Source organism: Syngnathoides biaculeatus, chromosome 2 (genome assembly GCF_019802595.1).
Source record: "Syngnathoides biaculeatus isolate LvHL_M chromosome 2, ASM1980259v1, whole genome shotgun sequence".
NCBI lineage: Eukaryota > Metazoa > Chordata > Actinopteri > Syngnathiformes > Syngnathidae > Syngnathoides > Syngnathoides biaculeatus.
Window position 1 is genome coordinate 15,478,868 of NC_084641.1, and position 15,414 is coordinate 15,494,281.

The following is a 15,414-nucleotide window of genomic DNA, read 5'->3' on the forward strand; positions in this document are numbered from 1 at the left end:
ATCTAAATCTGCAATATAGCAGGACTGTAGTGATAAAAAGGAACATAGTATTTTCTTCTTCTTAGGTTGTCTTCCAAATTTTCGTACTCCGACGTGCACTTGAATGTAGAATTGTTTGAGTTTTAAAACTGAAATGCAACTTCAGCGTCAGCAAAAATGGCCAAACCTCATCGGGTCATCAGGTTTCTTTAATATTTTACCACAAACACACACTATTTTCATCATCATACACATTAGGACTAAATATCAAAAGGATGAAAAATAAAATTTTAGAATCTTGAAAAAAAGTCAGCCTGGAAAGCAAATATTACTTTTTTCCCATAGAGAAAACATACTACTGTCACCAGGACAATTCATTACAGTACGACTATCACTAGATCATACACAGATGCGATTGGTCGGCAAGTGTGAAACTTCAATGGCACTTGTTTGAGGTTCACTCCTACACTCACAGGAACCCTGTTCATTAAATGTTTATATAATATCGGCCCCAGGCATATTTTCTTTCTAAATGCATTAAGACACACGCAAACATAATGTACTGTGTACATAGACAGACCCCCCCGCGCACCCACGCTCACAAATAATACAGTATATAGCAGTGCAACAATTACACTTAACGTTTCCCCATTGGTAAAGTAAAACAATAAGTTCAATGATACATTTTAGCATTTAACAATATTTTAGCTAATTATTCTGAGGGTTTACCAGTGTTTCAAGTAATTGATTATACAATAGAAGGCTTCAAGGGACAGACTATCGCAAGAGTGCCCCCCCCCCTTAAGACTGTTGCTAAGGCAGACGATTTCCAAATTGAAGTGCAGCTTCCCCCATTTTTATTTTTTTAGGCTTTTGATACCTGACAGAACAGAGAAACTGGGTCATTAAGGACAACATCACATTTGGAATTAATGGCACACAATCATTTAAAAAAAAAAAAAAAAAATCCAAAAGGCCAGTACACGTACAAACAGAACCTGCACGCCAACCACAGAACCCAATTGAATCCACAAGGGGTGAGAGAGGAAGAGCAGACGCATGCACGACAGGGGCCACAAATCCCGAAGCACGGACGTTTAGGAGTTAATACAACAGTACAGCCAATCTTCTTTAGTTTTTGTTTTTTTAAATACAGCAAGATTGTCCACAACATTTGGTACCACGACTTCAACTAAACCTGAGGCTTTTCACATAAAGTACTTATTTTCTTCATTGGGATTTCTTTTCTTTTTCTTTTTTTGCATGACAGAAACAACAGAGATCAACCACAGCAAAGTGTTGAAAAGTAATCACATTTTCCCCCAATCAATTCCACATGACAATATTTGAATATTTGTACACATGCAGTTGTAGCTGGAATGCCTTTTTGAAAGAAATCAATGTTTTTTTTTTTTGCAAATGTGCTGCATTGTATTATTCAGCATTACATTTTCAAGGTTGTGCTCTCATGGTTTTAGTACAAATCCTTCCAACTTAAGGTTGAAAAGTAACCATATTGCTAAGGGCCCGAGAACAATGGTGAATGACAAATGACAGATTTCAAATTCTCCAGGTGATGTTTTTCTTTTTATATATATGTATCTCTGTATTTTAGAACATGGCTGTGTTGGTCTAAGTGCTTTCCGACGGCTCACTCATAATCAATGTTGAGATTCAGACAACAATGACAGCGTACTTAGGCAAAGACCAGGTGCTGCTGGTCCAACAGGCACCGGGTGAAGTTGTTGATTGGGCCAATGGCGCTGAGTGACATGGCGTTGTCCCGCCCCCACAGCAGGTTTGGCCCAAACACCACAGCCAAGTTGCTGTTGGTCATCTTATTGATGTCACTGTTCGCGGTTACCTGTTACAACACATACACACATTACATCCTAATGCAAGTACTGTATCAGGATGGAAGATCCAAAGGTTATGGTATTACATATGGATAGAAGATCAAAAACATTTTTTTATTGGATGGCAAGATGCAGGGATTGCAACTCATGAGACAATGCTAACATATCATTTCAGCCATCTCTATAAAACCCACAAAAAAAGGCAAACTATGTTTACATCACAATTTAGCTTACTGATAGCTGGAAAAATATTAACTACCGTAATTTCCGGCATACAATCCGCGACTTTTTTCCACACACTTTGCACCCTGCGGTTTATGCGCTGATGCGGCTAATTTGTGCATTTTTTCTAACGGCCGCAAGGGGGCACTCGAGCGGAAAAGGTAAGAATGAGACCGGTGGAATATATGTGCCGAGGAAGTGACTTAAGAATGAGACCGTTGGAACATATGTGCTGAGGAAGTGACTTTTACCGGCCCTGTTAGCTAGCACTAGTCTTAGCATGGTGTTAGCGGTAGCACTAGTGTTGCGCTAGCGTTAAACTCCTTCTCTGTACCGTCTTTGTAAATAACTTGTTTCAATGTGGGCACTTGCGACTTTTACACAGCTGCAGCGTATGTCTGTACCAAATGGTACTTCCTTTACAATTGTACTCGTTGAGGCTTGTAACCAGGTGCGCTCTGTAGGCCGGAAGTTATGGTAGGTGTCTTCATACGCCGTGGAGGGCAGTTGGGGGGATTACTGCATACAGATGGAGTATGAATATTAAACAATTTATTATCATATAAATAACTACGATCATTGTCCTGGAATTAATTCAACTCATATCTCAAGGCACCACTATAATTCAGAAAAAGTCACATATTTATTGTTTTTGTGCTCAGGACAAAAACTAGAATTGCTTTGTTGCCATCTGGTGGCATTTTGTCAAGGAACTAATGAAGTGGTTTGGGGAGCTTCGTATAGTTAACAGTAGTCTTTTGCCACTGTCTTACGGCATTTATGTGCAATTACAGTATGTTTTTAGGGTTACTAACAGATTTTCTTTATTTATTATTCAATTATTGATTTATTCGCCTTCACTGGAATGACTTGACTCAACTTGTTTGAAGTTTATTTATCTGTGCTGTCTGTTTGCCACTTTGAAGTAGGGAAACTGCAAAAATATGCGTTCGAGATACTTTTTCATAGCAGTGTACTTAAAGTTGCACAAAAGTCATTTTCATGTTTTGTTCCTGTCCATCCATCCACTTTCTGTCTTGCTTCTTCTCACTAGGGATGTGGGTGTGATGCGCCCATCTCAACAGATACACGGAACTGGTTGGCAGCCAATCGTAGAGCACATACAGACAAAGAACAAGTCACACTCACAGTCACACCTATAATAATTTCAAACCGACAATTAACCTAACATGCATATATTTCCAAAACTCCACACAGGTGAGGGGCTGGATTTGAACCTGGTTTCTCAGAACTGTGAAGCAGTTCATCCACTGTGCACCTGTTTTGCTTCAAAATACATGATACATTTTTTGAAGTCCTGTAAATTGTGAATTTATTACTGAATTGTTACGATATGTCTTAAAAATCTTTCAGCATCTCGGCTAGATGGATTTTTTTGGGGCGCTGACGTGGCAACAGAGAACAGGGTGAGTTTAGCTGCTATTGGGCTCATGGAAAAACAGCGGACTGCCGTTGGTCCTCTCCAATAATTCACAGAATTGCTCCATGTACTGCGTGCACACCCACACACCAGACACACTTAAGTGAACTTTTGATTATTTTCTCGCTAGCCTCCAAGCTAACGAGCTCACTCAAACGCGGTAGGATCGTTTTGTGTAGGTCCCCCGGCATAACAGAGACAGAAAAGTTTAAATTTAACCATAACCACAGTGGCACACGTCACTCAGCCGGTAGCTGACAGCAGAGACTGGGATAAAGTGTATGAGGGAACATATTTGATTGACAAGTGCAGGGCTCACCTTTAGCGGACACACCCAAACAGTCCTGCGGGTCCAGGGCGGGCCTTAGTTCTCATTATTAGAGTGCCTTGTTTTCCATTTAAAGTGATTTTTTTTTTTCAATTCATTCAAATTTTCCAGGCCTTAAAAAAACTGTCGTGTCTCAAATTTACAAAACAGTTTTTGGACCTTCTTAATGGGTCTTTAACAGTCCTTTTCATTGTGAACAGTCAACACCCCTCTCGCGAGGTACCGACGAGAGGGGTGGCGGCTGGGGTGATGATGCTCCCAAACCGTTTTAAAGTTAATGCTATGTTGCCTCCTATAATTAAAATACAGAATTAGCTTTTTGTGCACTGTATTGTCTGTGCTTTCATCCTGAATCAGGCTGTGCCAAGGTGGAATTTTAACATTCCACACCATCTCATCCTGCACTTTCTACTTTGGCTTCAGGCCAGACCTTTCCCACTCAGAAAAGAGAAAATTTCGTCCAGTTTAACCACTTTTTCTTTGCTTACTCACATAGTCTGACAGTCATTGCATCTTAAAACATTTATTTTTTAACTTTCTCCATTAATATCGAAAGTAAACACGAGCAGCATGTCTAGCTCGTCTTTGCTGTACGTTGTCCAAACTGTGTTGCGAACTAAAGCAGCGGAGGTAGACGCTGTCATTTTAAAACACATTGATGGTCTGGGTAAGTACTGTAACATTTTTAATTATGAGTGTACGTCTTTAAGTGGCGGGGGTGGTGTGGGGTGTAAGGTTACCTAGGAAAACGAGTGCGGCGGTGCAGCTGTCGTTGTTAAGAGAAAGTTCCGTGTGCAGCCTAAAAGAAACCAGTGGCTTCTTCTTTTCATTTTTTACAGTACGTATGTGAATTGTGCTATTGGATGTAGCAACCAATCATCCCTCACTCACTGAATCACATTGCAAAATGCCACAAACTGAATAGCTGTATACTTTCAACTTGCATTGGATTATTATTTTTTGTGTGCAACGAAGAATATCTGCGAAGAGACTGCATCAGCTGTGCACAATTGCACATGCGCGCAGTTTAGAGGGAACGCTGGCTGACGTCTTTTTTTTTTTTTTTTTTGGCACGCCGTCCCGTGATCGACGCATTGAGCACCCCTGATGTAGAGAATGAAATTTAGCAGTACAACTGTACCTGTGCTAGAAATGTGATTAGGTATCTGAGTGTGGCGTAGTTCTCCTCTGGCAGTGATTCCACCAGTGTCTTCATGACGGTCACCTGACTGTCACTGGACACAGCTTGACCAAAACAGAAACCAGAGTCAGTTTTAGTTACAAGCTGACACATTTACATGGTGGCATTTCTAAGTATACGCGGCAAACCCACAGGCAAAATTGACAATGTCATTGTAGAGCTGGTAGGTCAGCAGTGGCTCGGGCAGCTCTCTAAGGAAGGTCTTCAAGATGACTGCCGCCAAGTGGACATTTTCCATCTCTCGGAAGTTCACCGCTTTCCCTGCAACAAAGACAAAACGCAAAGGGAACCTTAATCCCATAAAAAAAAAACAGAACATCGAGTGTGTGCCCCCACCAGTCTAAACATTATTCTTCTCGATCTTACATTTGTGGAATGAGATTTAAAAAGACAAATTTATCAATATTCATCCATTAAGTGAGGCGCGGGGGGCACCATTGTTGCCAATACGGACCTCTGTCAGTGCGAATGACTATCAAGTGGTTCAGTCCTCATTGATGGCCAACAAAAAGGTCTCATCGTGTTTGGACAGTAAACAACTGAAAATGCTTCACAGTGTTCCTTAAAGCAACAAAAATATTTAACATAAACTTGTAAAATCTTCCTACCTGAGTTATATCTGAGCTGGACCTCCTTCACCAAAGTCACATTGGCCGAACGTCGGAAGATTCCTTCTATCTCTAGACCTGACAGTTTGGACAAAAAAAAAAAAAACGGTTTCAAGATCCACTCAGGTCCAAACATATTAGGACATTCCTACTATTCTCATCTTTGTGGCGCTAAACACTGCAACAATGAATTTGAAATTAAATGTAACAGTAGTTGTTAAGCGTCACTTTAAGAGTATTTCCATTTCACCTTGCTCTGACAGGAAACTTATAGTGTCTCTCATTACTACAGGAACTGGATCTCCATCTGGACTCCTCTTTCTCAACCTAACAGACACACAAACACACCATTAACTGTAATGCATTTGACAATGAGAACTGGCATTTGCCATGAAATAAAAAAGGTGACTTGCAATTCAAGGGGAACCCCAAAGACCTGGTTGGGGAGAGGGGGACTCCGAAGAGGAGACATAGGAGGCTGGGAGCTTGGCTTCAGGGAGGCTCGCAACTTGTTGTCATATCTGCACACACACGCACCCATGGAAGCTTGGTGTGAAGGCAATTCATGGTTTACGCTTTAACCAAATCACACTGGTAATACCACTCTTTCAATTGCATGTGTGAATGAAAAGTTCTTACTCTTTGACACGGGCTGGAATGATGAGCTGGTCACACTTGACCACGTCCTCCAGCTCACTCAGATAGCTCACATAGTTGAGTTTCCTCCCAAACTTAAAACTACATCAAAAAGATGAGACAGAATTGTGAACAACAACATTTCTAATGATAGGCTTCAATACATTTTAATCATCTGTTATTTTATTTTTTTTATGGTCTGCTTCAAAAAGACAAGTTTGGCCCATACTGAGATCACAAGTACAGAGAAGAAAATAAGTCTGATCTAGAGAAGATCTGTGAGAGACGCCATACTTCTGATTTCATTCAATCGTTCACACGTAGCGGTGTTATGCTAGCGGAGAACGTCTCATTCATTTATACGAGACGTATATTAAAAATCAAATTTAGGGCATATCTTCGTGCAAACACAGTCTGGTTAAGCTTCGGCCGCGAGCCAGCAAGAAATCGATACGTTTGTGCAGTCCGATCATCGCTAAATATCGCTCAACAAAGAATAAGTGTGCCAATCGTTTACACGTAGCGGTGTTATGCTAGCGGAGAACGTCTCATTCATTTATACGAGACGTGTATTAAAAATCAAATTTAGGGCATACCTTCGTGCAAACATATGTGTTCCGGTTGATATTAGATGGATTTAGTTGATGATGCGGTCTTCCACAAAGTTTGATCCATCGAAGGCATTTTTCGTACTGGGTCTTCGGTTTTGGAAAGGGTACGAATCGAACTCCACCAACTAGCCTTTCAGGATACCTGTCGTCACTATTACAAAGTCCGTGACTACACCTCCTAACCATATTTTTTGTTAAAGAACCCAAATACGCGATAAAACGCTAACAAAACCTATACTGGACCATGCAATGTTGTCTGAGAAAATGGCGGGAGCAAAAACGGGCTTTGGTTTATGCAGATCTCTGGCCTCTGATTGGTCAGTGACGCGGATTGCGCAATATCCACAGAGGGGTCAATTGCAAACAAATGCTACTGTACCAAATATTAACATTGGTTTTCTCAGGTGTTCAAATACTTATTTGCAGCTGTATCAAACAAATGAATTGTTAAAAAAAAAATCATACATTATGATTTCTGTAAATTATCTCTCTCACAGTGGACATGCACCTACGATGAAAATTTCAGACCCCTCATGATTTGTAAGTGGGAGAACTCGCAATAGAGCAGGGTGTTCAAATACTTATTTTCTTCACTGTATATAACACGTATTCATTCATTTTCCGAGCCGCTTATCCTCAGGTAGGTCGCAGGAGTGCTGGAGCCCATCCCAGCTATCTTTGGGCAAGACCTGGGGTTAGTGTTAGAACTGGTTGCCAGCCAACTGCAAGAAATATACAGATAGACAACTCACAATCATGCCTATGAGGAATTTAGAGTCTCCAATTAATGCACGTTTTCGGGAGGAAACCCACGCAGGCACAGGGAGAACATGCAAACTCCACACAGGTGAGCTGGGATTTGAACCCCGGACCGCAGAACTATGAGGCCAACGCTCTAAAGTTGCACTACTGTGCTGCCGTACTAAAATATTGTACATAATTTGAATGTGAGCCAAGTAAACCTGTAACCTTTGCTCTCTACACAGCAAATCTCTAAGGGCCATACAACAAAGTACCTGATGATGGGTTTGAACAGGATCAGCAGGGTCTTGATGAACATGGTGGGATGTACAATATACAAGGCTTTGATGTTCTTCTTATACCTGGCAAACAAACAACAAACCCCTCTTAAAATAAGTGTGCCATAAGAAGCAAAATGTGGTCATTGCTTGTGCACGGATGCAAACTCACTTCCTGTCAAACTCCCTGTAAGCATCCCGTAGCCAGCTGAGTGATGGCTTGTTCTCGTTGGTCAGCCCGTGATGGAAGTAGATCAGGGTGTAGTCACTTTCAACATATTGGTCCAAGGTTCCTTTCAGATACCTAAAAGACCAAGTTGAACAACCGAGATGGTTAGAGGAAAGGAGAACTGGTGACAAAAAAAACTAAAAATACTCTTGCTTTGACGTGGACAACTGAAAGTTACTGTAGAATATAATTAAAAAAAGGAACCAACAATAGATACTTTAAACTCAGCAACTCCAAATATATTAGCTATTTTCCACACCATTTTTCAAAGAGCTGAGCAGAAAATATGTAGGATGCAAGGTCCATTTGACATCGCATCACGGTTTCTAAGTCAAAATTAGCATTTTGGGGAACAGAAAAAACATTGAAAGGTAAAACTGCATCCCAGGTTTTACCGCCAGGGACAGTTGCGAAGATGGCAGTACCGTGCATGACAATGCACTTACGACATCACTGATTCGTGGATGTGGAAGCTAAGTGTTCGAATGAAAATCATCAAGACAGTGGTTGCAAAATGCGACTGAGGAGAGAGAGAGAGAGAGAGAGAGAGAGAGAGAGAGAGAGAGAGAGAGAGAGAGAGAAAAGACATGGCAGAGGTGTGGTAGTATTTTATCGTGAAAAAGCAAGGAGAGCATCCGTCCGTTGCGAGACTGACCTTTCTAACGTTGTAGTTGTAAATAGAACATCTGTTAAATTCGTAGTCAGCTGGTCTAACCTCATAAATGCACGGCCATGAATGTAATGTATTAATGTCAGAAAATGATAAGAATTCTACCCAAGTGCAGATTCACTCGGGCTGTTAAACGGGTACTTCTCACTGGTAGTTCTTATTTAAAATTCAAGTAAAATGTGAAATGCCATTATGAAGTATTTTTCAAAAAAGTCACCAGCAAGTTGAATAACTTGCCTCGACTTGATTTTTTTGCCACCAGTAGCTTTGGCCTCTCTTGAAACAACTTCTTTAATCTTGCCTGAATTGCAGTCCGATCAGCAAGACTCAGAGTTAAAATTGACTCACATCAGCAGCTTGTGATGGTCCAGTTGGTGCTGGGGGGGCATCCGGCAGGCATTAAACACAATAACTTTTCTGCCGAAGTTGTCATCACCTACAAGAAAAATATGTCAAGACAGAGAAAGGGATGAGGAGCGCAAAAGATGGGTACCAACTGCCAGAAGCGATCCGATGACCCACTGACCCGCAACTTCGATGATTTGATGCCGGGCGATGTCGTAGAAGGGGTGGTCCCACGGAAGGTGGGGAGAACTGGCATCGAACCGCTGAGAGAGATCGGTCTCTGATATAAACACACACACACAAATTGAACATCTGCATTATACAGCATTCCTCCACGCTATTGCAGATTTTTCACTTTTTTTTTTTTTAAACCGTACAGTGGTACCATTAGTTACAAGTATAATTTGATGCATGACAAGGCTCGTTAATACGAAGCATTGTAACTTTTTTTTTCCATAAAAAAGTTTCAAAAATGTCACATCAACCAACCACATTTCCACACTTCCTGGAACTAATGATGATGTACTTTATGTAGCCTGATTTTTACCCTTTCATTTTACCTACCACGCTTATAAAATGCCAACTAACAATGCGTGTTAACCCTAACCCTAACACATGCACAGAATAAAAACAGAAATTTGACTGTCGATTATATTGTGGTATAACGTAAATACAGTACAGCATATTCATTGATTGTTTTACACTGGTTATACTCATTGGGGTTGCAGGTCTGCTTTAGATACTGATGTGCTGATCAAGTCCATTAATATCAATAAAACGGACTTGCTGACAGTATCACTCTGGTCATTCAATTGATTGGAATGGGACTGTTTTGGTTGTCTTTGAAGCCATTTTGCCTCTCATCCGAACAGCCTTAATCACTTCCAAGCAGTGAGGCTTAGTTAGGACAGACTAGCCTGAGTTGGCGTGGAAAACTCAACTGCTATCGCGTATGCTATCATCCATTTGGAATGCAAAAAAAGACTGGCAGAGAGGCCAATGTCAAAAAGAGTCGTCGGGTAAAAACTCCCTCAAATATTCCATTCAAATGTTAAGTGCTAGTTGAGCTGCCTGTAAAAGTGTTATTTGTTGGAGGGAGAATTTTTGCGTTTCCGTGGAATGGAGGAAAAGATAATTTTGTAAGTGGGAGATAAGCGGTGTCGGGTCCCATCTCCTGAGGAGATGGCCTTTCCACCTTCTCTCTCTCTTTCAAATCACCCGTCTTCCCTGCTCAGAATATGTACATTTTTGTCCTTCAAACAGGACTGTTTCTCTGAGAGGTGCAAGTAGGTCTTGACCTGAGGAATTTGCCTGTCTGTGTTGTGACATGCGTCACCTCAATGCTTTCCTGGTCTTGTGATGTATCTGCACATTTGTCACAGCACTTGACCGCATACGCCAGATTGCTTTTCGGGGTATTGAGTGCACGGTCTTAAGGGTGTACCAGCCTTGGTCTAAGTGTTTACAGAGTTTTCCATTCTATGTGATCATTCAGTCAGCAAATCAAACGATCACGTCAAACTGTATTGACACTGAATCACTGCAATTACGTGATTAACATTTTTTGATGTTGAATTACAGTAGTCAAATCAGCTTAATACTTAGAAAAGACTAAATATAGAACAGTATTTACAGTATTTGGCCTTAGCTGACATTTGGATATACCCTTATCTCCACACTTATTGGAACAATGTGACTATTTCAATTCTTTTTGGTGTAGACTCAAATGATGAACATGAGACAGATTAAAAGTTATGCTTTTATTTCCAGGTATTTATATCTGCATCAGATTCACAAGCATTAATTGAAGTGAAAAACCAAAGTGTTAGGTGAGTAAAACTACTGGAACAGATGGACCTAACAAGTAAAGTGAATAATAATAATAATAAAAATAATACTCAAGTACGAGAAAATGTTTTTCTTCTAATAACTGCATCAAGCCTGTGAGCCATTGGCACATCAGGCACCTTTTGTTTGGTTTAGGGGGATAGTTGCTTCAGTCCCCTCCTTAATAGGTAATAATAGATGCTCAATAGGGTTTAACTCTGGAGGTTGGCTTGGAAAGTCTAATAGCTAAAATGCCCAACTCATATCAACATCTTTCTTGTTTCAGCAGTGTGTTTTAGGTCGTGATATTTCTCCTTCAAGGAGGATCTTCCAAGCTTTTTTCTTTACAAGGGCAGAATACATGTTTCTGTACAGAGTTTATTTTTATGCTGCCATCAAGCATTACCAAGTACGCACAAGAAGCCGTTCAAGTCCAAGTATTTACATTGCTTCAATGAAGTTTGACAGATGAGCTTGGGTGTTAGGGATAATGAGCGGATCCTTTCATCAGTTTGAGAACAGTTCATGTTTGTCTCATCAACCCCTAAAGCCGTCACAAAAAGCTCTTCTACGCCTTCTGTCATCAACGCCCATGCTAAAAGCAGACAACATCATGACCTTCGCAATATGGCTACAGGCACGCTGGTTAGCCAGAAACGACGTCGTGACCTCCCCAAAATGGCTGCCTTGTAGGTATGATGGTCACAACTGCCAGCTGCTACCATGCATTGGCATATGTAGGGTGCATTTGAAAATATTCTCCAAGCGCACTCTGCATCATTTGGAAACTAACAGCAATGCAGTGTTGAGTTACAGCGTTAAATGGAACTTCTGAACGCACCTCTAATCTTCATATCTATGGTTGGGAAATTGGGATAGGCTGCTGCAGACAGAGAATGTCCAAAGTTTAAGTTCCTCTTAAACCCCCTCAAAAAAGAGAAAAATGAAGTTGTATGCAATTAATGCTAACACGGAGGGGGCCTAACATTCCAGTTCAAAAAGTACAATAAATATGCAATCTTAATGAGCTCTTAGGCGTATGGAAGGCAACATACTTTTTTTTTTTCCATCTATTATCCAAAGTAATGTACCCGATCAATAAATCAATAGTTCTAACTCAGAACATACTGTAACCCTTCAATCACTAGTTAGAATGTACTGTACCATGTTTTTCAACGAGTCAGGGAAACTCTGCGCTTGAGTGGCTGTTCTGACGTTGAACCCGACACTTTTTTGATGCATGGCGAAGCAGAGATTGAGTGGGAGTGGTGTAAAAAAAAAAAAAAAAAAAAAACCTTGAAGAATGAATAATTATGACCAAGATTTTGCTGTGCAATTAGCCTTTAAATACAATAATATAAATGAGCATGGATAGATAGATGTACAGAAAATAAATCAATTAGACAGTAAATCCATTTATTCACTTTACCTCACATTCTTCACAGTGCATTTATACCATACACTCAGAACCAAGACAAGCACTTAAAAAATCAAATGTCAATCACTCATAATTAAGAATTTAACATCTTTTTTTTTCAGGATTAACTGTCTTACAAAATAGCTGCACTTTCTATGGCTGTTTTATGTGGGTTGTATGCCGTTTCAGTGCAACATTGCATGAACATCCGTCTGTAAAGCAGCATCATTTAGGTCCCACTCACCAGACTTGGTGAGATTTGACTCATCCGGCGGCCACTGCTGGTCCTCTAATGTGGCCAGCTTCAGGTGGCCCAGCTGCGCTGTCGTCTGGTCCTCGCTCAAATCCACAAGCAGCTCGGAAGACATTGCACACTGCAGGATGGCGCAGCACGCGAGCACTCAGACAAGAGTACGCTGAAGACACGTACACTCAATCACACACTAAATGCAGAAGTAGTCCTCCTGGAGGAGACAGGTGTTGTCTGTGAGATACATACTCATGAAGCAGTGCAGTAACGACAGCTACAGATCGTTTTGTCTTTTTAGCCATCCTGATTCTAAGCGCGATTCCATCTTGAGTTTGATCATTTGTTTGCCTGACTTGGTTCCAAAGAAATACAGATTTGCCATGTGTATGAATGCTACACAAATAATCTTGTATGGCATTGTTTTACTGAGGGCTGTTTTTAACACTTTGGCCCTCTAATGTAGTCGAGAAGGTTCCAGAAACCATACCGTTTAATTAGATGTAGTACAGTTTTAAAACACTGTAAACTACAACTACAATAATATACAGTGCATGTAAAAAGAATCGTTTTTTGACCATGTCACTATAAACTATTATCTTTGTAAAGGTCGAATTTTGCATACGGCTTGTAGTGGAGCTCATTAGAAGTGTTAAATTATGCAGGTAAACCTAGTGAAGTGGGTGACGAGAGGATTATGTCCAAAACAAATACGTCAATTCCAATTTGAATGTATCTACCCTTGTCTCATATTAACATCCAAGTGCCATTGTGGCAATACACAGCTATCTCCCAACCCCCATTAACACTTTGCTCACCCTCCGATGTGTGGCGTAAAGCTGGTTGACAGAATGTTGCTTTACATAAAAGCAGTTACTAAGCAGCAAGAGTGGGCCATGTCACTGCTGCTTACCAACCACATACAAGCGCATCTATGTAGTTGGTCACTCACACACTCACAGCCAAAGAGAAATTGTTACCCTTAGAGCAAAGACCAATAAAATGGAGGACATGTTTTTTTCTTTTTCACATGGTATAACATTCTGCTTGTGCTTCCGTTGCACATTCCAAAAACATGCAAAGTAGCGTTACTGATGAGGATTGTCTTTTGTCCACACGTGAGCGTGAGTGTGAATGGTTGTTCTGTCTTTATGTGCTCTGCAACTGACTGGCGACCAGTCCAGGGTGAGCGAGCCTCTCGCTCAAAATCATCTTAAAGGAGGCTACGGCTGACTTGCTACCCAATAAGGACAAAGAGCAGCGAAAACTGAAAAATACATCAGGATGGATGTTTTACGGCTCAATATCCTGTGCCAACAACACTGCATCCTGGTCTATGTCACACTGTCACACGATGTTACACTGCAGTGAAAACCAAAAAAATCAGAGTCACAAGTGTCATGCGTCGACTAAATGATTAATTCTGATAGTGTGTGTGATACACCAGTCAAAACAATTTGAATGACGTTGACGTCCACTTTTAGTGCAGAACATAAGCTAACTTTAGCAGCTGTAGCTAGTAAACAAAAGCAAAACGCTACGAACATTGGTCCAGACAGCGAAAAATAAATAATGTATCCAGTATATATATTATTATTAAGACGTAACCTCATTCCTTAGTCATGTTTTTTTTTTCACATGAGCAATGCTAACAGCTGATACAGTAAATATGATCCTCATCGGAGCATATTGTGATGTAACCACAACAAAGCACACGTGACCTCGTCAAGTTCATACTTAACATTTATACAAAGGCTACTAATCACAACAGGTAATAATGCGTTGTTTTTATTCACCTGAAGAGCTTTGTGATGATTTACCTCGCAGCCCTGAGGGGAAAAAAAACAAGCAGCGTTGGACCTTTTCCGGTTGTGCACTTTCAAAATAATATGTAGAAATGTGGTTTCCCCTCGCATTTGAAATTTTCAAGATAAAAGCAAATTTATAAATAAGCGTGTGACCCCTCAAGCTGTGGCCGGGAAATTGCAATTTCTTAATATGCACTAGTACAACTCAAGAGAGATACAAGATAAATATTTGTTTGGAAAACGAAAAAACACAAAATTTCGGTTAACGTGTATATGCATTCAGTAGGCATATATGATATTATGCTCTCTATCTATCTATCTATCTATCTATCTATCTATCTATCTATCTATCTATCTATCTATCTATCTATCTATCTATCTATCTATCTATCTATCTATCTATCTATCTATCTATCTATCTATCTATCTATCTATCTATCTATCTATCTATCTATCTATCTATCTATCTGAGATTTAAAGTACAATTATATATATCTATCCATCCATTTCCTTTGCTGCTTATCCTCACAAGAGTCACGGGGAGTGCTGGAGCCTATCCCAGCTGTCAATGGGCAGGAGATGAGGTACACCCTGAACTGGTTGCTAGCCAATCTCAGGGCATATGGAGACATGGGCAGAGGAGGGTTCAACATCTTGCTCAAGGACACGTCAACATGATCACATCCACAATGCATATATTTTTTTGTTCTTTTCTTCTTGCTATTCTCAATCTTAAGAAATCCTGGGGACCACGCTGTACCCAAAATACATTGAATGGTTGAGTGGGATTAATGGTCCCTTCACGTATGGAGCTTTCAAAAGTCTTTTTATTGAGCAGATTTGGATTCAACTTTCTGGGACCTGACAGAAACAAAATGGTTGCATATCAGCCTGGGGATGTTTTTTTTGTAGGCTTCGTGCATCGAAGGTAACAACACAGGAGATTAAAGAAATGTTGGGGGGGAAAAAA

General features: G+C 40.5%; 1 protein-coding gene across 1 annotated transcript; it reads right to left on the reverse strand.

Annotated features, from left to right (window-relative positions):
- Positions 1 to 170: 170 nt before the first annotated feature.
- Positions 171 to 14,544, reverse strand: arhgap1 (Rho GTPase activating protein 1). Its single transcript, XM_061836539.1, has 13 exons — positions 14,433 to 14,544; positions 12,634 to 12,853; positions 9,327 to 9,425; positions 9,149 to 9,236; positions 8,074 to 8,205; positions 7,899 to 7,985; positions 6,275 to 6,373; positions 6,049 to 6,156; positions 5,886 to 5,962; positions 5,636 to 5,713; positions 5,160 to 5,288; positions 4,968 to 5,071; positions 171 to 1,843 (listed from the first exon to the last, which is right to left on the reverse strand). The coding sequence occupies exons 2-13, from the start codon at positions 12,755 to 12,757 to the stop codon at positions 1,676 to 1,678; spliced, it is 1,293 nt and encodes a 430-aa protein (XP_061692523.1). The 5' UTR covers positions 12,758 to 12,853; positions 14,433 to 14,544; the 3' UTR covers positions 171 to 1,675.
- Between the last annotated feature and the right edge of the window lie 870 nt (positions 14,545 to 15,414).

Coding starts and splice junctions, on each gene's coding strand:
- arhgap1 (XM_061836539.1), bottom strand. CDS start 12,757: ATGTCTTCCGAGCTGCTTGTGGATTTGAGCGAGGACCAGACGACAGCG. Junction 9,237..9,326: donor TCAAATCATCGAAGTTGCGG/GTCAGTGGGTCA, acceptor TTTTTCTTGTAG/GTGATGACAACTTCGGCAGA. Junction 6,374..7,898: donor CTGTTCAAACCCATCATCAG/GTACTTTGTTGT, acceptor TTTTTGATGTAG/TTTTAAGTTTGGGAGGAAAC.